The sequence below is a fragment of the Dunckerocampus dactyliophorus genome, chromosome 6 (assembly GCF_027744805.1).
Source record: "Dunckerocampus dactyliophorus isolate RoL2022-P2 chromosome 6, RoL_Ddac_1.1, whole genome shotgun sequence".
NCBI lineage: Eukaryota > Metazoa > Chordata > Actinopteri > Syngnathiformes > Syngnathidae > Dunckerocampus > Dunckerocampus dactyliophorus.
The window spans coordinates 16,486,187-16,514,149 of NC_072824.1; the positions used below are offsets into that span (position 1 = coordinate 16,486,187).

At 41.0% G+C, this 27,963-nt stretch overlaps 1 protein-coding gene across 1 annotated transcript; it reads right to left on the reverse strand.

Moving 5' to 3' along the window:
- mxd4 (MAX dimerization protein 4) lies at positions 1 to 27,554 on the reverse strand. The gene is made up of 6 exons (XM_054779855.1): positions 27,346 to 27,554; positions 26,788 to 26,887; positions 22,754 to 22,783; positions 5,208 to 5,322; positions 4,133 to 4,295; positions 1 to 2,215 (listed from the first exon to the last, which is right to left on the reverse strand). Exons 1-6 carry the CDS (start codon positions 27,407 to 27,409, stop codon positions 2,040 to 2,042), a joined length of 648 nt encoding a protein of 215 aa, XP_054635830.1. The 5' UTR covers positions 27,410 to 27,554; the 3' UTR covers positions 1 to 2,039.
- Positions 27,555 to 27,963: the final 409 nt, after the last annotated feature.

Consider the following 27,963-nt stretch of genomic DNA (forward strand, 5'->3'; position numbering starts at 1 on the left):
ACACACACACACACACATATATATATATATATACACACACAGACATATAAATAAGTATGTATGTAGACACAAAAAATATATATAATTACATATATATAATTATATATATATATATATATAATTATATATATATAATTATACTCACTTTTTTTGTATTTCTTTCAAAGAGAACATGTAGGAAAATAGAATACAAAATGTAATGTGAGAAAGAGACTACAATAGCGGTTATAGCTTCTTTTTTTATGTTTGAGATCTTTTAGGTCTTTTCTAGTTTTTTGGTAAGGCCTGACATGATGAAGTGGCCCTTTTTTGCAAAGTGTTACTGCACAAAGCTCGCAAAGATAGAAAGAAAGGGACAGAAGCGCCTGCTCCGTCAACAGTGACTGTCGTTTGTAACCTTAAAGGAAGGCTCGAGAAGAGAGGTTGGCCATAAAAATGATCATAATTGGTCAAGAACTGAATGTAATTAGTTTAGCTCCAAAGTGGATTGAAAATCCTCTGAGGATGGTGGACACCTTTTAGCTTTGATTTGTTAATCAGGTCAAGCCACACACTCAAGAAAAGCATGAAAAGGTGAGACGGAGCTGCGGCAGAATAATGCCAGTTCTGGATTGATGCAACATGTTTGTCATTTAAAAAAGTGAAGTGGGGGGATGGAGGCGCAAGTCTCCTGTGGCGCCTTGTGGTCCACTAGAACCATTGAAACACTCGGAGGAAGCACCGTCCTCCTGCATGTTTTGCTACATCGGTTCGCTACTGAGGAATAGAGTTCCAAAAGGCTTGTTTTTTTCGTTTGCCATAGTAGTCCATCCGCACCATATGGTGTTATAGTGTAGTGGTCAGTAGTGTGGAGTAGTGGTGAGGCAATAATGAAAATAATAATCCATTGACTCTTCTCTGCTGCAACTCTCTCACTCTTTCAGCTTGATTTCGGACTAAAAAGTGGCCATTATTTGGAATAAAAATGACAACAAAATTGTTTAAAAAATATATACGGTTGCTGATTTCTGATATGTTCTGACTGTAAATAAATAGAATTAGAAAAAATGATCTTAGTGGAGAGGATCAGCACTATTCACGTACATGGAAAGGTTTAGTCTATCTTAGCTTAGCTTTCGCTTAGTCTAGCTTAGTTTAGTTTAGTTTAGCACAAATACGGAGTGCAGTATGTCATTTTCTCAACCTGAACATATTCTTACACGTTCAGTATGGAGGGATTGAAGCGATGGTTCCTGTTGTAGCGTTGTCTTGAGATAACCTCCGCTGTGAATTTGCGCTATGAAAAAATACAATTTCAGTTGAATTGTACAAATTAAAGGATATATTTTGGGTGTCATATTTATGCTGCTAGTGTTTTGTATTATCCTTGCTAGAACAAGGCTAACAGGTTGCCCTTCTCTCTTGTGCTAAGCTAAACGTGTCCTGTTTACAGCGTGGGAACAGTATTGATCTTCTCACACTTGTGTGGCTATTGCTGTACAACTGCTTGTACTTTGTGGTGCAGCTTTTGAGGTCCTAAAGTTGTCTACTGCAGAAGAAAGCAGAGGTGATTTGCATATTTTAAAGCCTTGTCTGCGTGTTAATGCCTCATGGTGGTGACACTGAGCTTCCGTCATGTTGTTTTTAAACCAATTGTGAAGTGGCTGACATTGTCTGACACACATACAAAGCCACACACACACACACACACACACACACAGATCCCAAATCCTGATTAACAAGTTAAAGCTATCCATCTCACCGAAGAAGTCCCCCACTGCTCTCCCTGAGCCTGCAAATACACTGACTGGGGGGGATTGGTTTGTGGGCGGGGTGGGCGTAATAGGACGGGTGTGTTCAGACAGGATACAACAGGGTGAGGTAGGGTCAGTGGAATAAGGAAGGGATGTTTGGAAGGCTTGAGTGGCGTTTCAGCAAATGGTTCATAGGGGTGCCGCCCTTGTAGACTGCTCTCATGTAGGAAGTGGGCGGCGCTGGGGACTGCCAACAGTCACGGTGGTGGTGGTGGTGAAGAAGCGGGACCATCGTGCCACAGGAGTCTAACAGTGGTGTGGCTGCAATCTGTGGGAATGTGAGGCTGTGTAACTGGTGTCGCTGGAGCTGCTTTGGAGGCTGTAGTGGTCCTCCTCCTCCTCCTCTTCTACCTCGGGGTCGCTGATGCTGTCCACGCTGTCTGCCTCGCCAGGGGTAAATTCCATACCTTCGATATCCACCTCTGCACGCAAAACAAAAGAGGAAACTTAAATTTTGTCCAATGATGGAAATCCAGTAAAACTTGTGGTTTAAACCAAGATTTGGCGAGTAAAGTCTTTCCATCAAGCAGTATATTGCGTTCCTTGTAATAGCGGCCTCCTCTTTAATTGATCACCACAAGCTTCATCCACTTTAATAAATAAATGCCTTACTGCAAAGAAATACTTCCTTCTTACTTTCAGGCAAAATAATACCAACAACATCATATGCAGTATAAAATACCATCATGTGTCACAGTTCATAGTGGAGTTTAAAGAGATGCAGTATGCAGCACGGAAGAAAAAACTACTTCAGCATTTACCCAAAAAGAATTAGGAATTAGAAAAAACACAAAACAATCTGATGTCCGCTGAGAAGAAGAGCACGAGTCTCACTGGAGAGGGCAGAAAGAAAGTGAAGAGTTGTTAGGCGTCAATATGTGTGGAAAAATCATACAATATATACCAAAAGTCCTAAATTACCGTACATTCTAGACTACTGAGTGCACCTGAATGTAAGGCGTACCCACCAAACTTAAAGAGAAAAAAAAATTGTACAAACTGTATATAGGCTGCACTTGTCTATAAGCCACAGGTGTCTACGTTGTAACATGGGATATTTACACAGAAAGACACACTATAAACCTTGCAATCCAACCTACACTTGGTCTTCCTGGCGTCACTCATTAGTGCCGATGAGTGAAAAGTGACACGCTTTTTCTTCATCGGAGTTCAACAGCTGCAGCTACACTTGACCAAACTTACTAAAGAGTTGTCAGATCAAAACACGATCGCTGCATAATCCTTTAAAACGTGATATTAGCGTTCACGTCACAAATCCAATTCACTACTTCCTGAATCTGCAATCAAAGCATCATGGGAACTGTAGTTCTTTTAGCCATAAATTAACCGCATCATTGTTTAAGCTGCAGGGTTCAACGCGTGTGAAAAAAGTAGCGACTTATAGTCCAGAATTTATGCTACATTTGTCCAAGGGCCAGAATTTTTCTCTGCAGACACTGCAAAGGCCAGATGGCATCATTATAAAAAAAAATGACCCTTTCTTCTGCAGAATCTGGTAATAATTTATAAATACATGATAATACAAGTAACATTTGCAGCCTACATGTGCCACTGTTAAAAAAAATCCACAATTTCTACATGTTTATGTAAGTATGCTTCACTGATAATGTATTTTCATCAAGCGTTGAGTTTTTACCACTTTGTTTGGCGGCCCTTGAACCCGCCAAAGCTGCTGTGAGACGCGAAAGTGAAACTTACATACTATAACAATCTGGCCTCAAAGCTTACAGCAAGAACACAAGTTAATATATGGTCATGATGACATCCTTTTTTAAATTTATAAAAGGGCTAAAAATATGTGATACATGTTTAAAGACAAAGCTTTGTGTTATTATTCATTATTAGTACCAATGGTGGAGCTACTTCTTCACCCTCCCAACCTTAGCAGGACTAACATGACATTACACTGACAATGAAAATAGTATGGTGGCATGCCAAGCTGGGACCCATCTGTTTTTAATAGGCACAATCCTAAAGATGTTCCCACATGCAAAAGGCCAGCAAGAAATCTACAGCCAGTAGCTTAAGAGAAAGCAACATTTCATTACACAGTGTGAGGGGTTAACCTATTGACCTGGGCCATCACCTGAGGACAAGGTCGAGGCTAATTATCAAGTCACTAACATCACTATGAAGTCTAGAGGTCAGAGGTCAGTGGACAGCAAGGAGTAATGGAGCTATGGTGGTGAAGCAAACAGTTGACTGAGTGGAAGCAGATATGGAAAGGCCATTGGGCATAGTTCATTTTTGGCCGGATGAACATTCCAGTCAACTATAACATTGGCAGACATCTGAAAATGCAGCCTCAGTCAGCTTACCTTGCTCAGAGTCGGTGGAGATGGTGGAGCCCATGCTGTCGGTGCGGATGCGTTCCACAGTTCCTGACACCGAAAGCTGCTCGAGGCGGCGTTTGAGGTAGCGGTGCTCTCTTTGCAGCTGCTCCTTCATGTTTAAAGCCTTTCTGTCTTGCTCCTCCAGTTTCTGCACGTACATACACAAACACCAGACCATCAAAGCGTGTCGGGTCCAAACAAAACATACAAAAAACTGTAATGGATTCATCTTGGCCATTGAAATGTATGCAAATGATCAAGGTGATAGTCTACTCAGATAACAAAGACCAAAACAAAGCTGATTGCATAGTCCCTGCTGCTCATTCCACAAACTGTTGTATTCTCACTTTAGGATGGTGACAGATAATGTGAGAAATATGAGGTCTAGTTTTGTTGACTATTGAAAACCTGATTGTGCGGCTCACTAACTGAAAGTGAAAACTGTATCAAACCTGTTCAGTTTTCAAGTCAACCAGGCCAAATCAAAAAAGATAGTGTTTAACAAGTGTATTTCAACATTTAATAAGGAAGTGGCCAAATGACTAAGCATAAATAAACTGTGGTTTGACTCAATGTCGGATTGGCTCTTGTTTGTATTTTAATGTTTTCAGTGCTGAATCAAAGAGCAGTCTCACACTAAAAAGCCTCTTTTGAGGACAGGCAACATCACGGCAATAACCAGCACGCAATATCTAAGCAGAGACGGCACGCAGAATAAACTAGAAATGAAGAGTGACAATTAGATTTTTCCCTGACCACATGACTGTGCTGCTGCTATTGCTGGTGAAGAGAATGATGAGGAAGGTGAGATTCTTCCTTAGCATCAACAAAATTGACTGGTATTTGAAACTGACGATAGATATGCCACTCAAAGAATGATGCAGCCACTACTATGCTTGACTATGTGTATAGTGACCTTGAGGTGTTATTACTAACTACGGTATTGTGAGAACGAATGGGTGTACTCAACCTATGTCCTTCTGACGAGATTAAGAGGTATACCCCAAATGTTTTGTCCATAGAATGCACGTGTCTTGCTTTTTTCACATCCTTATCCTACCTTGATGTGCATCTTGGCCCTTTTCAGCAAGCTCAATGTGGTGTGTCTAGTGCTGTCTGGACCCAAAGGCACCAGCTTCTTCAGCTGCTCCAAGTACAGCCGTAGTTTGGCACGTCTGCAAGCAAGCGGAGAGTAAGTCAGCAAATATTGAGGAGCAGGACAAGTGAGAAGAAGAAGACTGTTCTTCTCTTGGGAAGGAAAATGTTTACGGAGGAAGGGAGACCCGTTTTTTCATGATCAGGAACAATTCCTTGCAGACTTGCATACTACTTTTGAACCACTCAAAGGTGCTTTCACACCTATAGCTTGTTTTCTCTGGTGTGAATTAGGGATGACCAATATGGCCAAAAATCCATGTTGCGATATACAGTACATTGCAGCTTCTTGCAATAACGATGTATATCATGATATAGTCTTTGCCATATAAATGATAATAGTTGAACAGATAGACGTTGAAGCTGGCAACCCAGTTGTAGTCTATTGGGAGAATCTACAGACAGCAGCCAGGAGCAAAAGTCATTGTGGACCAAAATGACATCCATGGGAAGTTTCCTATCTTCTTGGCTGAAATCGAGACATAAACTGCAGCCTCAGAAAACCCTGCATTCCTGCCAAGACACGCCCCCCTTGAATCCCCCCTTGGGCTAATGACCCTGAACAGAAGTAAACATTTCTGTAGCTGCACATGCGCAGGTTCAATACAGTGGTAGTGACGACAAAGCATCTCTGCGCAGAAAGTCTTGTTTTTGTTTGCATATTCTACATAATTCAAAAGGCTGCTTTTATTTGCAACATTTTTATCAGCGGACAACCTCCTGTTCTATCCTTAGTCCACTCAAATTTGTTCATGAGGGCCTTTCAGTCCTCCATTAGTCAAGCTTGTCCATGAACCATGTCTTTGTTCAGCGTAAACCTTCCCCCTCGTCTCTCGTTCCTTTGGCTAACTCCATCTGAACGGTAAACAAGCTCCAACAATGGGAGGTCTCCACTAGCCATCACTGCAACTATACAATAAACCTAATCAGGGAGATGAAGCTCTGCAAGAGGGGCTGCATATGGGTGAGTATGCCATAGTGGGAGCACAAGTGTACTCCCTCTTGAAACAAGCAGTCGTTTTCTTGTTTCATCTTCAGGAAGGGTGTTGCTAGTAAGACCTTTTAAGTAAGTCAGAGACTGTGAGCAAAGGGTCAGGTCTTAATACTTACATCTTAAGTCCAGGTCAGTTAAATGTGTTTTGATCTTGTCACTTAAAGGCCAAAGCTTCTATGAAATGATCCTGTAACACCCTTTAAATCGTTTTTACCTCTCTACAGGTGCATTTGGTATTCGCCAGAAAGGGCGTGTGAAAGTTCTCTAGCTCTTTTATTTCTTGTTCTCCCAAGGGGCATTTGCACCCCCCCCCCCCCCCCAACCCGTACCGCACACCCCACCCACCCCTTTGCTAAACTCTGCCAACACCAACACACCCTTGTCCCATTGGAAAACAAGTGTCTTCAGAGGACATGGGCTGGGGCTCCACCTCCAACCTGCCCCAGTCACAGCCACATGAAGCACTTGGACCTCTGCCAGGGGAAGCAAGCAGGAAAGAGCCAGGGGTCTGCAGCAGGAGGGAGTGGGGTGTTTTTCTGCAAGGGAGCAGGTCTGAGCGAGCAAGCGGATGGCTTTCTCTCCATTTGAAAAAAGGACTCTTTGAGTGCAGTGTGCTCAGCTGCACAAGGCAGTGCTCCATACACATCATCCAATTGGTAATTTGAGCCAATGGGCAAGATTCTTGCAACCCACTTCCCCCCTTCTGCCTCTCTTGTAATGAAAAACAAAAACAAGGCGTTGCCTCGTATAGTCTGCCTGACTACACAATTTTCCGTCTGAGAAAACTGCCATTTTTGATGACTTACTCCACTCCTCACCTGTGTATCAACCACAATTTAGCTGGTATGCAAAAACTAGAAATGCGCACAGCTGCACCCCTCCGGTGACTTTTAACTATGAATAGGAATTTGAAAAGGTTTCCATGTCAACTATGCGCATCATCAAAAATCTCATATTTAATGAGATGAGAGAATTTCTCTCTGAATGTTCTGAACTCATGTTTCCATGCCAGGGAAACAGAATAGCACAGGTCTGCAGGGATATAGCTCTTTAGACAATGTATCAACAGCGCCTCTACTGGTAGCAGTACTCCATTTGTACTCCATTTTGACTCAATTGCTTCAAGACTCAATACACTGACAATTACCTCCACATGACAGATTCTTAATCGATAAATACACTAATTATTCGTCCCATTGCTACCATATACACTTGTCCCTTGTTTAATTGGTTCCAGACTCGTAAGTGAATTTTCACAAAGTAGGATTCAATATTAATAAAGTTTCTAGACATCAAACTTTTACATTTGTATTAACGAATATAGTAGATGTAAAAAAAGACATATTAGACATAAATAAGATAACATAGACTCACACATTAGCAGTTCCTTGTTGTTTTTTTCTGGTCAGTGTACTCCCTGCGGTGGTTCTTGTCTCATCAATGTATTGTAATGGCGGATTTAAATGGTTTTACACTTGTATTACCCAATACAGTAGACATAATTGGAGTAAATAAGCCATTTAAGACATAAATAAAACTCCTGTTCGTGTGTGTCACAGTAAATGTGTTTCTAGTGGACCTTAGTGGCAGATGTGCAGAGGACAGGAAGTGATGTCGGAGGTTCAGAGTTGACTTTTAGCTTGTCGTGGGTTATGGCCCCAATACTAGCCCGCGTTATTATTGTCATTATTATGTTATTATTATTGTGCCTGTTGTGAGATCATTTAAACATGCAATAAATGCTTTTATCTTTTCCATCGATCACATCTGGCCGTTGTCTTACCGAACACTGACACCTAGTGGCCAATGTAGAATACTACATTCACAAGTAGAATGATTCCTCATTTATTAATTATCCATCCATCCATCCATCCATCCATCCATCCATTTTCTATGCCGCTTCTCCTCATTAGGGTCGCGGGGGCATGCTAGAATTCGTTCATTTTCTCAAAGTGCAAACCAAGTGGTGTGGAATAATTAGTCATAATTACCTCCCCTGTTGGCAGCAGCGGTTCAGTCTGGAAAGACTTAACTTGGACACTATGCAAATGTATCCTATGTAACAAGATCTCGTGAGATAAAAACATGACAAGATTTGTCTTTCAGAAAAAAAATGCCTCGTGGGCACTGGGCCTGGGAAAATAATAAATGAATTAATTGATCACACAATAATGAAAAAAAACTTGACAATTTTGCCGGCGTCAATATATTGCCATAGGCATGCGTCTCGCCTCAAAACAGGCAGGAAGAGGATTTACTCTGCGCATTGGTTTCAGCACCTTTGCAGGTTTGTTCCACATAATGACATGAACTGAGTGAGCCCTTTTGTCAGTCATACAGTGTCTTTGTCTTAGTGGGTAGAGGCGAGGCTGCTGGCATACACGCAGAGTGCAGAAGAGTGTAACGGAGTAGAAATTAAATTAGTAGATTGCAATATATTGTCATATATACTGTATTTTAATTTTTTTAATTGTACTTTTCTTAAAAGTAATTACAAAAAAAATCTTGTGTATTGTCTCGTCTTGTGAACTGAATGTCTCGTGACACCCCAAATATCACATGATCATCAGCTGAACATCAGGCCCAGTTGTCATGGTATTGTGATCTTTTTAGGGACTTTTTTGTAACCACTTTGACCACCTGAAGTAATAACTTCAAAAGAACAAATATGACTTATTTTAAACTCATGTTATGGTGGATTTATACTGACATCTTCAGAGTATGCCTTTGAAACTTTAGGGGCACAATTTTCATGTCACTTGGGTGGTACCCTCAGCCTTATTATCTAACCTTGACACTTGACTTTGACTTTACATACTTATACTTTATGGCCCTGTAAAAGATAGATCCTTACATTGGAGTCAAAAATTAGACCCTTTGTGTATATTAGTGTAGATTGTATGGGATGTCGACTGTACATCTTGTCCTGCATCCAAAAAGTAGTATTGAGGCTCACATCACACTCTTGTTTTTATGTTGATATTTCTGCATGCTGGCTTTCAACAAGTCTGGGCAGAACCTCTGACAAGCACAAGACATTTTGTTTTCTCTGTGACTCTGTTGGAGAAAAGCTTCAATGCATCCGATGTATATCTCTCAGACAGAACCCAGTCAAAGCTGACAGGGTGCAGGAGGCGACCCTGACAGCTTTCTCCCAGCACGTGTTCTCCTGCTGAGAGACACACACACTAGTTTTCTTCTAAAGTGCACAGCTAATTTGGAGCGAGACGTGACTCCCTCATTGCCTCACTCACGTTTGTTATTCCCAAGTCATGCCCTGGTCACGCTATGTTTATCAGATCAAACAGCCGTGCAAAGTGTGGCACCATAATGTTGTGTATATGGAGGGAAGGAGACACATTCCGCCGTCTGGGGCATATTGTTTTGAATCACATCGGAGTTCCCAATTTTTCTGTCTTCAGATATGGATTCTCTTTGATTTTGGGGTCAGAATTACTGTTAAAGTTTTTCAAGTTTTAAAGGAATCAAGGCTTCACATGATTCACAACAGTCTTTGTTTTGGTGTGTTTGGATGTGCTTTAATAGTGCCACACGTGCTAAAACGAATAATAGCTCCAACTTCAAAACAAAAGAAAAACACTATTATTTCCCTGCTTAAGTCTGCAATTTGATTTGCCCTGGGATCATGTTTGCAAGGAGGCAACCACCTGACCGCACTCACGTGCAGAGTACCACAGGAGGATTTGTGTCTGATCTCTGGCCTTCTCCATCCCCTCCCTGCCCCCCGCATCACCCGCTCCCCTCCATCAAAGGCTGAGTGCCAAAACAAAGCAAAGGCAGAGAAAGGAAAAGGAACTCAAAAATCTGCACGTTGCTAAAACTGAAACAAGCTATTTAAACTGCTGACTTACGGTCCAAAGTTACGTGGGTACAGATTGGGCTGTTCTCACAGATCTGCTCACAACTTTGGGCCTTGGACAAAGAACAAAAGTGACCATTTCAAATCAACAGATCTGTGTTTCTGTATGTCTGACTAATGCATATTCAAGGATACCCGAGACCTGCACCACAAAAGTAAACATGACATTGTTCTGTAGACTATTTCGACAACTGTTTTGAGCACGACCTATGGGCGCACAAAGGGGCGCAGGATGTGCGGAGGACAACCAGTGCAAACAACAGACCCTCACTTACTCACTCGCTGGACTTCTTAATGAGGGGGCTATAGCCCAGAAAATTCCTCAACCCAAATGCAGAGGAATGAGTGGCTTGACTGGCGCACGTCCAATCCTGCTAAATGAAGGTCAACAGTCATCAGGACCTCAATTCCAGTGTTTCCTCACACTGTTAGTAGGTTTAGAGAGAAAAAATTCAGGCCTCTGGGGTTCAAGACTCCAAAAAATGTTTTTAAATCATAGCATGTGGCAGCTGGAAAAGCATCCTACCTTTGCTGTCATACCACTTCATGCCCCAAGTGGTACAGTTCAATTTAGAACGCCATGTTTTGGGTCCCTTATCTAGCTTGTGTGTCCAGTACGGGAGTGCGGGCAGGACGGCAAAACCTGTGTCAGCTATGTACTGTACAAAACATGATCATCTCAGCACAACACATTTTGAGTATTGAGGACAAAGGACAACAATGGAGTAGATCTAGCATTCTGTGTTCTTTGTTCCTCTGTTTATTATGAGAAAAATTCCAATGAAAAGCCTGTATCTTCACTCTAAGATAATTTAACATTATTCGATTCTCCATGTTTTCCTGCATGTACTGTTAAAAATTCATAAAGGGGGAGAGTCAATGTTGGAGAGATCGCCAAAAATCATTTCACCAACGGCAATACTTCAGCTTTATAGACAAAGGTTACGTTGTAGGTGTTATCGTGTTATTTATCATATAGTGATACAAAAATGCTGTTTTTGTCTTTCAGACACAAAAAATAGCCCCCATTTGGCATCTGGTGGCCTGCTTAGGAGTGAAAGTGGGACGCCTGGCATCAGTGGGGATCACCACGGTACACAATTTGGAGTTGCCACTGTGGTGGTTCCACATCTGGCTGGCAGGTTCTTGGTTTGCACAGAGCCAATATGAGAAAAGGAGGGGGCATGAGGTGGTGATGGAACCTACCCGGGGCCAAAAACATAACAACACACATATACAGTGGGTCTTTCAGCAGCCCCTCATCTGTCTTCTTGTCACCCTGCAGCCCTGCCCTCAAAATGTTTACATTTAACTCCCACCTGATGTGCTGTCTCAAAAAAACACGCAGGAAAGTGGCACAGTGGTTCACCATGCATCCCACACAGACAAAAACACTCATGCACACTCGAGGTGCAGCGTGAGAGGCCTTTCTCACCCTGATATGAAATGTCAGTCACACGAGACAAGACAGACAAATATGAACCCCCCCATAAACACATTCGCCTGACGGCAGCAACATGACGCTGGGACTCACATGACCTGTGCATTGACACGCAAGCAGTACTGCACTGCAACAACTCTAAGCAGTCGAAACTGGTAATTAAACAGGAAACTGAAGAGTGGTAGTCTTTCAAAAGGAGAACTTCAATTTTAACATGCTTGGGAATGCCATGTGAGTGTAAGTCATTTGACTTTTTTTTTTACTCGTGAAACAATCCTTGTGTGAAGCGTGGATCGTTACAAAATCTCTTCCTCAGCACGGGCCACTTACACTGGCGTTAACAGGAAAACAGATGTCAAATAGAACCTAAAAAGGAGTGCGTGCGAGTAAACAGAAAGACAGCGAATGAAAGAAGAGGAGGAAGCTAAAGAAAGGTTTCCCTCTGTCTTGGAATTATTTCAGTACAATGTCAAATGACAGACTTGGACAGTAATTGGCTTCCGTTATGTGCGCTGAGAAGAACGTGTTGCACATGTTGGATAGACTAGCAGGGACAAGTTCAGAGAGCTCCATAAACACATTCCCCTGACACTGCTTTCATATGGAAGCCCTGTCAATGATTAACACAGAGGAATCCTGTGGCATGACAGAGGAGCTCAACGTTGATGTTTACTGTAACACAGGATTAGAAAGAGTGAGATGGGCGCCACTCTATGGGTGGCTGGAACAAACTTTAGGCTTGTAAGGTAAATCTCAGAAACATTTTTAAACACACACAGTGGAACTTATGAATTGGAAGTCGTACAATTCAGCAATTGCACAAAACTTCAGTGTGAATCGATGTCATGTGTGACGTCTGTTCATCAAAGAATCTATTCTTGTCATGTCTTGCTTTGTGACTTTTTTCCGGCGCTTATTCCAAAAGATAGCCCGTAAATGACATCTTACAAGATGTTAGCATATCACGCAAGACCTCAGCATAACTCACTGGACCTCGGCGAGAATCAAACTGAAATAACAATAACTATGCATTTTGCTTTTTCTTTGGCATGTTGGTGCTTTAAAAAACACCTTTCAAAAGATGGACCAGTCTCAACAAGGGGATCTTAAAACATTGCATGTACAGTATTTGTATGGGAAGGTCGACCAGGATTGTCGATTAAGAGCTTCCACAGTATTGTAATTTCTTGTGAATGCATGCTTATCAAAACGACTACAAATGTTATGTGGCTGTTGCAGTATTGTCGGCATGCAAGTGATGAATTACCGTGCACAAACTCTCCCTGCAGCAAAAGCCCTCTCTTACTTAACTCTGCATTCCAGCATATGTGTACATACTCTGCTGACCTGAATTTCAGGCTGCCTGCTCGGCACACAGCAGCCACGTACCGCACCTCCTCCCGTCCCTTCAGTAACGCTCAAGAATGTTTCATCCAAAGCAGCCAACTTGCCTTCCTCCCTGCTGTTAACCTCATGTGTTCTTTCATTGTTTTCCTGGCTCTTGTACCTTATTAAAGTGCAAACCATGCTTTTCCCCCCGTTTTTACGAGCATCAGCTGCTTGGCGGCAGTCAAACTGCCAAGCAGCCTTACTGACAAAGAAACATCATGTGCCCTGCCCTGCCCTAGAGCGGCGACACCTGAGAGGCAACAGGAACGTTATCACCTATATGTAGATGCTCGTGTGCATCACCACGCATAGTTCAGGAGGAAACACAACCAAGGTAAACACGCCATAGGACAGTAAAAGCATGTGAGCCGATCCTCTCAGTGGTCGCAGCTGGGCATGACCAGAGCGAGACGTGGCGCCTCAAAGCGGCTGGTGACCTTAGGGCAAAGAAATTTCACAAGTGACTCGTAATGCTGACCTCTAGCTGCAGACTTTTTATTATTGTTCATGCACACAGGCTTTTTGAGCATCACAACAACAGCCCACAATGCCCTTACATTTTGTCCACACATATGCTGCTCCCCAGGCATGAACCTGGCAAACACAATAGGAATGTGCAATACGATAGAAATGATATAAATTTGAGGGATTTAATTTTTTTCGCCCCATCGCGATAATGCATGTTGATGATGGAACCTAGCCGTGTCCCGCAAAATTGAGAGCAACAGGCTGCAACGTGTAAGTCAGAGGTAAGTAAGTCTTTTCCTGGTGCAGAGCCGCTCCTCTAAGTTACTCATCCTCACCTCCTTGATCGAGAGCTAATCCACGATCACGAAGGTTGTGTGGGTAGATCGCATAAATGTCACTTTAAGATGTCATATGACATCAGTCAGCTGACTTTTATCTCCCCTCGTGATTTGCTGGTGCTCTCCAAAGATTAAGTGAACAGACGTCTCAAGCAACACAAAGAAATGCAACTTTCATCTTTATTATTCTGATTACGGCTAAATTAACTCCGTGGTAAGATGCTTATATCTATAACAAAATTTGTCTGTTCACTTGTAGCGGCTAGTTATGTAGAAAAAAAGTGAATTGTTTGATGGCTTTGCTTCGCATCCTGAACTCCATTACAAAAATGCGTGTTTTCTACACTTCTACCTGTTAAACTATTATTTCATGATTAAGTGCAAAATGTGCCCATTGCTGAACCAGTTTTAATATGTTACCTTCACTTCGGCAATGTCTTTTGCATAATAATTTTAATTTCTTGTATATGTGTAATGTTTGACAGCAAATGCTAACTGGACGTAATACATAAACTGTGTGTCTAATGAACTCTACGTAGGTATTTTACTCAGGTTACGTACACAACTATTGAAGAATTATGTGTAATTACCTTTATTGCCATACTGAATTGAATTGTGAATTATTGAACTATACCAACTATTTTGATTACCTGTAAAGTGTGAATGTGAAATGCTAATCATTAGTTTTTTGTATAGTACTTTCAAAGTTTACCGGTTAGATTTTACATACGTATATGTTATATGTTTTCTATTAAGAGACAGATCATGTCCACTTGTAACTTGCTTGCTGAAAAGGTGAGTGCAACCCTGATATACATGTACAATGTAATAAATACTCATATTTATAAATACAGTAAATAAACTACACATTTATATATTCATAAATATATTATTTATGTTTATAGTAGTAGGTAGATCTTTGGGACTTGGTCATTGTAAAAGTAGCTTGCAGGATAAAAAAGTGTGAGCACCCCTGGTCTAGAGAGAGAATAATACAACAGCTACACAAACCAACTACGCTGTCAGCGCACACGTCTGAAAACCGGGAATGATGCAATACACTACCGCATACGTTTGCATCCAAAGGAGGAGCCTTTGTAACCCATAACCTGTTTTGAAATGGTTCTACTATAATTTATATGCTAAAGAACTTGATATATATTGATATCGTAAGAGCCTGAAATGTATATCGCCATATGGATTTTAGGCCATATCGCCAATCCCTAGCAAACACTGTTTACTAGTTGTACTAGTAACTAGTTGTATGTTGTATTGTTTAATTAGCCGGCATTAAGTTATTTTTACACCTTCACGGCAGTTAAGAATGATAAAATGTAACCTAAAACGGTTTTATGACACTTCGACCCTGGGAGAGATTATTTCTATTTCCATTTGTCTTTAATGGGAAAAGTTGTTTCCTGAAATAAGATGTGTTGGCTGTGTTGAATGAATGACAAAAAAAACATGAACAATATCCAAATGCTTCTTTACTCCGGTATGACGGGAAACTTGTAAAATAAAATAAAATAAAATACATAACAATTAATCGAAAGACGTCATCTTGGCCTCAGGGAATTCACTCAGCACGTACACAACATCTCAAAAGCATTTTATTTACAAGTAAGTGCAGCTGCACTTCATAGTTGTGTGCGCAGCTGCATGACATTTAAAGCAGGATGCTCTTGGTTTGTACACTTGCATTGCATGTTCCACTAACTAGTATGGTCTACCTTATTTTTTAAGATGATTGTTAATGTGTTACATTATTATAAAGTTGGGTACATTATGGGTTTTGTATGTTGTTGGCACCACACATAGCACATAGTTCATTACAGGTCACTAGACATTTATGGGGAATTCATGTGACAGTGTGACATTTGAGCAAGTTAAGTACAAAGGCCACATGACATAATGAGCCACACAAATATTCAAAAACTGACTGGAATATTGAAATGTCTTTATTCGTGATGTGAGACCTAAAACGGCCTAAACTGCATTCATGATGGCATTGCATTAAAACTGTCTAGCCTGCCAACTTCCACATAAACGCCACATCACAAGAGTCGACTTATACTGCTATAAGAGGGGCAACTGGCGCAGATGAGTGTTGGCATAAATACTGGATAACAGCAATAAAGGCACTCTGTGAGAGAGAGGGGGAACTCTGCTCTCACTCTCCTTCCTGCCTCAGGTATCTGCTGACTCAGTAACTTTTATGGGCTGAAATAGAGAGGTGGAATGAGGAGAGAAGGTAACAGAAAAAGCAGCTGTGGCCTGTGGAGAAAAAACTGTAGAAAACATAAAGGAGGTGGAGTGACCATAATGCCATAACTCAAAGACACATGCGCATGGCTGGCTTCACTCAAGGGGAAAAGAGCCCCCGAAAATCCAAATAAGTCATTAATCACAGCTGGGAGTGGAAGACACTGGGAGAGTAAATTTAATTAGAGAGAAGCTTAGAACATGGCCAAGTGCTCCTGTGCTTATGAAGTAAATTTAAATTCTGAGTCCCCCAGTTGTTGCACAGTTGTCACAGTTGGATTTACAGATGCCATTGCGTGACAGTTTAAAAATGAGGCTTGTGAGGCACATTTATGACATAGCAAACATTTTACTGAAATCATTCATCTCTACATTTAATGCACATCTTCTGTTATTGACAGTTTGATCCTTAAATGGAATAATTCCATTATTTCCTTTGACAGTTTTGAAATCCAAAAAATGGGATGTCAACCGCCTTCCCAGAGTGGACCTTTTAGGTTCTGCGGTATACTCGGAGGGTGACAGTCATGATGACAAACTTTGGACTTCCCGCCTGTTATGTGTGCTCTTTAAAATGAAACCAAGAGCAAACATGGGTGGAGATAAAAATACAAGCATAAATCCCTGGGTCAATTGAGGGAAGTATTACCAACAAAGCTGACAATCATCTGCACGCGAGTGGACTCACATTTCTAGTAAACAGGTGACATTCTGGAAAACAAAACTTTTGCAATTTCATGCTGTCTTGATGTCACAAGAAAAAAGGAGGAAATGCGCCGTCGTGGATTTTAAAGCGATAGTTCAGATTTTTTTACACCAAGTTGTTTGACATCCCCATCAGCAGTGCATCAATGGTGACTTAACCTCCACCCAATTGGTCCCGTGAGTCCGGGTATGGTCGGAGATCCGTGACGAGGAACGTAGTTCCGCTTAGTTGCTGGGGCCATTTAAGTAAAGAGTTTGGCTTCTCAAAACAATATGCGTTCAAAAGCGCATTTGCATTTTTTTGCAGCGATTTGTGAGGTCAGATTTTTTTTGGAGGCCTTTTTGTGATGCAAATATATTACTCTTTTGAACTCATATTGTTTTGAGAAACCAAACTCTTTATTTAAATGGCCCCAGCAACTAAGTGAAACTACGTTCCTCGTCAAGGATCTCCGACCAGAACCAGACTCACAGGACCAATTGGGGGGGGTAAGTTGATGGGGATGTCATACAACTTCATGTCAAAAAATCCGAACTATCCCTTTAAGTCAGAAATAGGTAGAGATGCAGACCAAAACTCTGTGTCATAATGGCACTGGTGCCGATTTCAACAAAAGTAACAGACCAAAAACCTAAGTAGCTATCAGTGCCTCATTTTGGTGCTAAATTAATGCAGTCAGCCGCCTGCAACAAGTTCTTGAAGGTGATATTCAGCAACTAACGTCTTGTTAGTACCGTAGTGTCCTGACAGAGGCACACAGAATCTTACGATCCTTTTAAACTTTATTGGCAACCTTAATACACCTACCTCAGTTCTCAGTTCCAACACTGCACATGTTTCTCCATTGCTTTCCACACAAGCAACACAACACTTCCTCATTGTCCACCAATTACACTCACAGCAAGGTGCATTCATGAAATAGCGAAATTCTGAACCTGAACATTACAACATAAGCAGGTTGTTACACTAACTCCATTTTGCTTAATTAATACATGACTCGTGTAGGTCGGACTAAAGAGCAAACACCATTGTAACGGTAGTCTAACTTGTCAACTTCTGCTCAGATTCTGCAGAATGTATGCACTTAAAGTACGCTAAAATAATGTATCTATACATTTGGTGCACATGTATTGGTGTTCTGTATTGCTACTGGTTTTGCTGTGATTACTGATACGGTTTGTTGTGGTCAATTTATATTGGTGAACTTATTACTTAGGTATCATTTACTTATATTATTGAAGTACTTACATTACTACTTGCATGTCACAAAATGGCATAAAAACAAAAAGGAATTGTTTTTGGACAAAATTTGCATCAGTTCCTTTTCTTAAGCACCCATTAGGCACCAGCACCGTTTCAAAAGTAACAATTTGGCACCGGTATTGGATAAATTGTAAACAATACCCAACCCTAGAAATAGGAAGGGAGTCAAACCAGCCAAGACCAGCCACATAGCAGCTTTTCAGTGTCACAAAAATATCTAAGTACATCCTAATGCAGGCCTGTGCCACTGCAATGACAAGGGTAAGTGGAAAAAAACCCAGCAAAGTCAAAGTCACCCAGGAGATGGTCTAAAGCTAAAGCGTCACAGCTGCACTCAGGCTGCAGCAGATAAGCAGGTCACATCAGGACGTACAACCCTGTCGAATGCTGCTGGCACTCGCCCAGCGTCGCTCTGATAACAGGACATAAATACGAGCCGGGTGTCTCTTAAACAGCAGACAGTTTGATGGGAGCCAGCAAGTCTGCAATTAATAATGTCAAGAAAATATTTGCAGAAACACCTTGATGCAAACACTGATGCTGGCCTAAGATCTGCATTCCGCCCTCTCTTTTGAGTGACCGTTATTTTTTATTGAAGATAGACAACAGGTTGTTTTTAAAGGATATTTGAACTTACGCAACTCATATTGTAATGGTAACTGTATACGCACTTAAATAGGTTATGTTTTGCATAGGCTTGTCCAGTGTGAAGCTAGTTGTCCAGAAGCTAGTTTTGTGATTATTTAGCTAAATTAAAGCATCGCAGCAGCACTTTACAGCAGGGCAGGGTAGACTGGTCTAACCATAACATACACTTATTTTGCCTATTTTAACCATAGTTTTGCGACCATAAGTGATGTCTCTAATTAAATATTAAGTATTTTTCTGAGGATACATGCTCAGAAAGTTAGCATCTATCAGACTTTCATCACCTTGGCTACCATGTGAACGTTGACCAAACAAAGACAGTGAGTTACGACTGAATAGCTGCACCTCTCTGGAGTGCGTAGTGATGGCGTGCGGGTCACGAGGTTGCGTTTTTTAGAAACAATACTAGCACTGCGTCAGATTAAACTTTGAATAGATGATCCAGGTTGGCCAGATACTTGAAACTGGTTGAACAGGAAAGCTGACGACTGATGATGTTTAGTTTATGAATCAACAGCCGACTGACAAGACTAACTGAGCAGTCACGTTGTTTTTTGTTTTTTTTTTTATCTCAGAAGGTCATCAAAGAATCATCATTCTTGCTTTAAATATAGTATAGTATTTGAGAACCTACAAATTGTTTATGGTGTGCATTTGCACACAGTTTGCACGTTATTTAGCAACGTCCGTATGTCCATATACAAAAATATAGACAACGTCATTGACATGTAATCCAGCAATTAAAAATAATTCACTGTAAGGCCTCACAATGGTAATATTTTTCTATGCCTCTGGGTAGCACCATAACCACAAGAACCAAAGCAGATGTCATTAAACATACAGTAATCCCTCGTTTATCGTAGTTAATTGGTTCCAGACCCGAGCATAGTAAGTGAATTTCTGCAAAGTTGGATTCAATATTAATAAACAAAATATGTTCATAGTTAGAGCATAGAAAACCAGTTTATGACTTTCTATATATGATTTTTACCATTATTAGTACCCTCTAGACAAGAAATAACACCCCTATAGTCACCTTTACACTCATATTACCCAATATAGTAGATATAATCAGAGAAAATAAGACATTTAAGACATAATAAATAAGACTCATGCTTGTGTGTGTTTCAATAAATGTCTTCTGGACATGTGAACAGGAAGTGACATTGGAGATTCAGAGTTCAGTTTTAGCTGCAGTGTGTGCTATAACTATGATGATGAAGAAGACTATTATTATTATGTTATTATTGTGCCTGTTTTAAGATAAATTATTATAAAACAAAAATAAATGTAATAAAAGTTGTTGGCATCTGGTGCGTGTTACTAGTGTTACTAGTAACAAGTGGCCAGTGTACTAAAATACAAATACAGTTTAAGGCAATGCAAGTTTAAGGCAATACAATCCTTTGTGTTGTATTGCCTTAAACTGTATTTGTGTTTTAGTTCATTTAGAACATTGTTATGCTTGAAAATGCTTAATTTCGGCAAAGAATATGTAACATTTGCTTAAAAGTGCATATTTCGGACTAATAACAGCCACAGCCACAAAACAGCCACAAATCATTTACTAATTAACTTTTTTTTAATTTTTGAAAAACCACAATAGAGTTAGTGAGTAATGTGAGCGAACTGCAATGGAGCGAGGGAAGACTGTACATTAAAACGTTAACAACAACATGAAAGACACACACAGAAAGTTATATTATCCGTTAGACCTGAGGGCTTCTGCGAGTGACAGCTATTACCATGTAGAATTCTCTTCCGCTACCCACATAACTCCATCCATCCATCCACTTTCTATGCCGCTTATGCTCATTAGGGTCGTGGGCATGCTGGAGCCTATCCCAGCTGACTTGCCAGCCAATCGCAGGGCACATATAGACAAACAAAAATCACACCTATGGACAATTTAGAATCGCCAATGAACCTAACATGCATGTTTTTGGAATGTGGGAGGAAACCGAAGTACCCCGAGAAAAGCCACAAATGCACGGGGAGAACGTGCAAACTCCACACAGAGATGCCCAACGGCGATTCGAACCCAGATCTTCCCGATCTCCTGACTGTGTGACCAACATGGTAACTACTCGACCACCGTGCGGCCCCCATCATAACTCAACAAGCTGAATTGACTACAACTGCCCCCTAGCGTATCGGAGGCACACAACATTTCATGAAAAATCAAATGAAAGATAGTGTATACTGAGTATACTCAGTGTTTCATTATTTTTATGCCTTACCCCTTTTTATGTTGGCCAAGTGCAAAGGTGAGAGGTAAGTTTTGACTGCTGTTGGCCTTTGTTAGCAGGAATTTGTACGAAATACACAGACAATTTTCACAAAACTTGGGTGTACAAAAGACACAATTCTGGACAATTACATTTAAACTTTTGTTGTTTAATTGACAAATAAAAATGTGTAATAAACATTTATTTTTAATCATAAAAAAACTAAGATCCCATCATCTTACTTAACACTTTGTGAACTGGACAGTGACTTGTTCACATACAGTACATAACTGATTTTGTTAAAGGTGCAATCCCTATCCCAAATTCCACTTTTTTCATCCAAAAGACATAACACCACCACCACTTTGTTTTACAGAAATACCTTTCTTCTAAGGGGTTATAGCGCCATATGCTTTGAAATGACTTACCAATCAATGTCTTTTTATGTGGTCAGAGATGTTTATTTTATTGGTGTGAACAGACTTTTTTTATTCATTTATTTTTGTATTTTAAAAAACCTGTACATGTGGACTTGGCCTCATACAGTCATATCAAAAGTGATGATAAGGGAAGTGACTCAACTTATTTTACTGGCATGTGTCAGTGTGGACGTCACACTGCTTTTGTACCTAACCACACCCGTAGTCGGACATGAGGTAACTGTTGTGTCTCAACAGCTGCAGCGTAATCACACTTCTCCCTCTTGTCTTAAAGTGGAATATGCCCATACATGTTTGTCTCTGCACGTCCACGTCCACTCGCAGACATGTGACTGGCTAATCCCTCAACGTGGATGACTGTGTGTCACATATACACGCAGACACAAACTTGACCTCACACCCATTCCAGCCTCTGCTCACATGCTGACAGTCACATCAGCTGTTTCCTAAATCCTCTCAGCCAGGCATTAAAAAAAGTCAATGAGAGCACCACAGGTTGTCCTTGATGCAAAGAACCAACACAAATAGCACTAAAAAATTTCCAGTATTTTGTTATTTCTTTTCTAGACCAGACTTTAGATCTATACGGTACAATTTTGTTTCCAAAATGGATAACCATGTGGATATGTGCAGTCACTTCACTTGTTTTGCACCTTTTCGACTTCACCTCAGCTCTACTCGACTACTTTGAGGTGGTTGTCTATTTTTGTTTTTTTACTTCAAAAGAGTACTGCAGGAAACAGCGAAAAAACACTACACATCAGTCAGACACACAATTAAAGAACAAATGAGGGTCTCCTGTACTTATTTCTTGGTATGTGACTGTTGGCCACGGGAAGGAGAAAAATTATTCAAGGGGAGATTGAAGAAAAAAGAAGAAAACAGCACTGCAGCACAGTGCAGGTCCATGAAAAAAAAGACATTAGTGTAATCAAAAGCAGATATTTCACTTTAACAAGCAGGGATCACCTTAACACTTCTAGGAAATAACCACCAACTTAAAGTGATGTCATGTCATGCTAGGAGAAGAGCGCAATCACCAGGTGTGTTTTCCATCTGTGGGCTTCTCAATTTGAAGAAACAACTCAGACCCCACTCACCCCTCTCCCAACATTATTTTGGACCAGATTAATACTGTACATTGCAAAAGGATTCCCTTTCTTTCCATATAAGGAAGTAAAACGGAAACGCATCTCATCAGCATGAGAGCTTTTTTTTTTTAGACATGAAAATGTAATTGATTCAATCTACAGCCCCCCGTAAAATATCACCTGGCTTCTACCTGCAGACAATTCCTCTACTAGAGTATGTTAGGAACTGGCAGCTGCCGGTTCAAGACACACACACACGCAAACAGATATGAAATGCAGATATGAAAACCTAAGATGCCTTACCTGTGTTTCTCCAGCTCATTATGTGACGATCTGAAAGGAAACAGACAAGAAACAAAGATAAGCCTCTGGAAAGAGCAAAACATGATGTGAATATTTGCGTGGTCCACCTTCTATTGCGCTTATGCTGTTAAGGGCGATGGCAGACCATGCCCTGTACTGGTTGCCAATCAATTGCAGGACAATTATGAATGGGTTGTTGAATGGGAATCAACCCCATGCCAGCTGCATGAAAGACGTCTGTATGTGAACCACTACACTGTGTACATGTTTGGGTGGTGTTGTGACTTAACAGTTAACCTCTGCATATAGTGTCTGAATACTGTTTTAGAAGAACTTGCATTCTCTCAAGCTTGAAACGCTCCTAATTTGCACAGTATGCCCGGGATCAAAACTCAAGACTGGTGAAGACAAGTTTTCTAACATTATATTACGTGGATACATTGTAGTATGTACTTTATAGAGCAGGACATAGGTCATTCTGATTGACATACATTGCACAAAAATGATTGATCGTTGGACAAACTGGGAGGTGCACAGCACCCTGCCTTCCCCATACAAACAAGCAACCTGCACACAGTGCTGTTGTAGCCCACACGCTGGCCAAACAGCAGTGTGGATAACAACCCTCCCCTCAGACGTCTGGAGGCATAGATGCTGCAGAATTCCACAGCGTGTGGGCTATTCCGAGGAACGAGCAGCCCCCACCAACCACCCCATTATGATATGCAGGGAGGGGAACAGCAAGGGCACTGCGGGCCTTGTTGTTGATGAGGCCGTCATGGATACCGCAACAAAAAACAAAAACAGAGACAACAAAAGTGTGTAGTGGTGGGGTATGAGTGAGTGGCAGACACACAACAAACCCGTTCACATTTTGCAGCCAATTTGAGTGCCCTTATGCTGGCTAAGCAGTGGTTCCCACAGCTGTGTCGACGAGCGCAAGGCATCTGTATGACCACCACGGGATGAGAATGGCTGTATAGAAAATGTGCTGTTAGAGTAAAATCATCATCATTACCCAGTCATATGGGAGACTGACTGAACCCTCACACAGGGGTTTAACGGTTGACACGCAACCCTTTACATGGCTCGCAAATGAGCGTGTGACCTTATGTCATAAATTCGTAAAAGTAATCTAGCTTTTGCCATCTATGTTTTTGATATCCAGATAAAAACAACTTAGGCCCTGTCCACACGGAAACATTCCTGAGATTTTTTTGGGGGCGGGTTGAAAAAAAGTCGCGTCCATACTGTGCCAGATTAGTAAATTGTTGCATCCAGACAGGATCAAATCACTGAGTGAAAACGATGTAATACACAAGCACACATATGTGTGGCGCTGTGAACAAACACACTGGCAGAACCAGGTGACACACCAAATCATAGAAGAAAAAAGAATGTCTGTCGTCTTCTGCTTTTCAAGACTTCCGAGAAGAGGAATTATTTCTGCGAGTCGTCATGGAGTATAAGACAACAAAATATGAGGAGAATGTTGACTGGGGTGAGTCATGTACGTCGAAATATTCAGCTATTATGTTGGTTTGTCGTCAAAGCTCACTTTTGGTCACGTCGACAAGGCGGCAGTGATTCGGTGACGTCATCGTTTTTGTATTGCCTGTATACACAGCAACGATAAGCCAGCGTTCTCTGATTTTCCCACTCTGGAAGCCGTTTTCAAAAAATACCGTTTCACCCAGAACGCCGTTCCCATGTGGATGAGAGGCTGAAACGATAAAACACTTGGCCGTTTTGCCATGAAAACGATTCCGTGTGGATAGCCCCTTACTGTTACCATTGTGTTATGTTGCACTCACAAAAAAACAACACACTGCACTTTTTACAATTTTGGGATATGTTTATATTACTGTGACCTAGCAAAAAGTGCTTTTGAAAAGTACAAGCGATGTTGTCAGGACGATCCCTGTTCACACAGGCAGGCAAAATTGACTAAAAATAATGTAATGTGCATGCCGGGCCACTGGATGGCGAGAGTACTCACTGATATACATGTCATATGTGAAGAAGGCTTTGGTAAGTAATGCCACTTTGCACTTTGCACTGTGGTCCACCATTGTTGTTTTGGTTTTGATGTACTACCAGACTGAACGCTAAACACGCATGTGTACGTCCTCCAATTTCACAGTGGTCTGTATTAAAGCTTTACATCAAATTGGCAACCGGAAATTGGCTAATTCAGACCTGTTTTGAAATCAGCCTCCAAAACACTGTTGTCATGTAAACGAAGAGCAAATAAGCAGTTTTTATAATTTTCTTGTTAAAAACTGTCGCACTTGTAGACCAGCTGAGTATGCGTGATTGCAGAAAACAAATTAGTGTACCTTAGCATTTAAGAACCGACTTGTTGATGGACAACAATGCCTTCTTTTTTTGATTGGAGGAATTTTGGGGGAATTCCTCCACATCGTAGTGTACGTTGACAGTGAAAAAAGGGAGGGAAAAACAACTCTGGCACAAGAGGCCAACTGGGCTGGTGTTTGTCACAAGAGTGTATTATAGGTGTCTGTTTAAGCCACCACACCCACCTGCCACATCCCCATGCACACCCCTCACTCATACACACAAACACACACACATTATTGCGTTATCCTGTCAGACAATACCAAAGGAATGTGGAAGAGCATAGACAGTTGGACAAAGCCAGTAGATTAAAATGTACAAAACTACGCACCTGAGTGTAACAGTGGATTTTTGGCTGATACCACTATGTGATACCATGTGATCAGTAATATATAATTAATAATAACAATAATAATAATCTATTATACATAATAATACTACTATAATATAAGGCTATTTTGAATATCAATCCATTCTCTATGCCGCTTGTCCTCACTAGGATTGCGGGGGTATGCTGGAGCCTATCCCAGCTGACTTTGGTGAGAGGCAGGGTACACCCTAGACTGGTCGCTATTTTGAATAATAAAATCAATATTAAAATAATAAATAAACATTGGAAATTAAAATTATTTATAAATAGTTTATAAATAGTAAATAGTTAGTAAGAATCATAACAATAGTGATGATTATCCATCCATCCATCCATTTTCTATACCGCTTCTGCTCGTTAGGGTCGCGGGGGCATGCTGGAGCCTATCCCAGCTGACTTCAGGCGACAGGCGGGGTACACCCTGGACTGTTCGCCAGCCAATCGCAGGACACATATAGACAAACAATCATTCACACTCACATTCATACAGTGATGATTATCACAATAATAATAAATACATAATTCAGAAAGGTCTGTTTTACTGTATATTTATTTCATTTTGTATGCAACATGTTATCTAATCCTTGCATTAAGGGTGGAAATAAAGTGAGGGCCACCTTCCCACTTGAGGAGTTAGGAGTCCAGTGCCTTGCTCAAGTGCACATCTGCACATGAATATTCAATTTAGTTACATTAAAAATATATATATTTTTAAGAGTTTAATTGACATAAGTCAAGTTTAAAGAACAGGACTTTAGTCATAGTTCAAAAGTGGAGAGACTCAATTACGCACACACCATGAGCAATGTCAGTCACAAACAAACACTAACTTTGTGTGTAAAACAAGGTGGCATAGAAAATGAGAGAGTGTTGAGGAGGTGTGTTTACAACAAGGGACACCCATGTACTTAAATTTTGCATGCACATACAGCAGAAACACACTAACCACATCAGGATGAGCATGAGTGATGCATGTATGATTGCATAAATGGAAGTATTGCTGGCCCAGTCGGTGTGTGTCCTATGCATAGACAGCGCTACGTGTGTGTCCGTGCATTGCGTGCATGTGTGTGAAATGAGAGAGGGAGTGAGAGAGAGCTGTACAGTTGACAGTGTACGCGTGGCAGTGTTTATTAGAAACCAAAACAGAGTGAGAGCCTAGCCCAGCCCAGGCAGCAGAAAGATGGCAGTGTACAGGAAAACAGCAATTCCTCCCTCCCTCCCTCCCTCCCTCACCCGGCCTGGACCACTGACACTAACATGCGAAGAGAAAGAAAAAACACAGTAGAGGAGCAGGTAGATTTACCTATTGTTGTGACTTTTTCTGTTTATTGGAGAGGATTTCGTCTTCTTCCTGGAGAAGTCGCTACTGTAGGGTAAAACTGAGGCATAACCGTGCTCTGCCTCTATGGAAACAGAAAATGGCACACATGCATTTCAGCAAAGTGGAAGCAAGAAAAGAAAATAAATACATGAGCTGTCGATGAGTCGTTGTCTCTTTAAAAAACAGTATCATGTACAAGTATGCAATGTGTTATAGCAATGTTACAAGCTGACCGCCGTTGTTTACGCATTTGCATCCAAAAGGGAGCATGAACGCAACCGATGCATCCAGTCATAGTTAAGAAGATTTCATATTCATGTAAATATATACAGCTCTCTATAATGAAGCAAAAGCTACTAGGTCCAGTTGGCACCCTATTTGCTCTATACCTCATTGTCTATACACAGTGACATCATACCTGTACCACCAGATTGTCGACTCAAACTTCATTTTTAAGCCTGCACACAAGCTACCACTTCGTCCGAGTTATAATTACACTGCTAATAATCGCTGTCAAATTGTCAATGTAACTCAAAATACCTCTGTCTCTTCTCTCCAAGTATTCTGCAGCCTCCAGCAGAATTAAAAGCGAGTTAAGTTCCATCTTGTTTTCTCTTAAAAATAGGAGACAGTATATACACAAGTAACATAAACTATGGGAATAGAAATATAAAAAAGGGAGTTTCAGTCCGCTGTACGTACGGCGATATAATCAGTTCTGACTCTTTGCGACTCCAAACTCCTGTAGCAACAACCTACAAAGCCTAACTAAAAGTCGGCAAAGTGAGTGATGGCAGCCTTGTCCAATGGAGAAATGAATAGGGTGGGCTTTTAGTGTACATTTAAACCAATGAAAGGACAGAAAGTGTTAGCGTGGGATTTGATTGGCTCGACAACGTTAAAGTAATCGGGGATATACCCTAGCAACAGCCCGCCTGCTTCCTTATGGTGGGTATGACGTGAGAAAAAGCGTCATCTGATTGGTTACACGCTATGGTGGGCGTGTCACACAGCTGAAACTGAGCTCTGTTGTTTTGGTTACCAAACTTCTCAAGAGTCTACGTTTGGCTTCAGACCGGAAGTAATCCGCAAAGTGTAGGAAGGCTGAACATTACAGTGAATGTTATTTTTATATGCAACGAATTATGAATGTTTTGT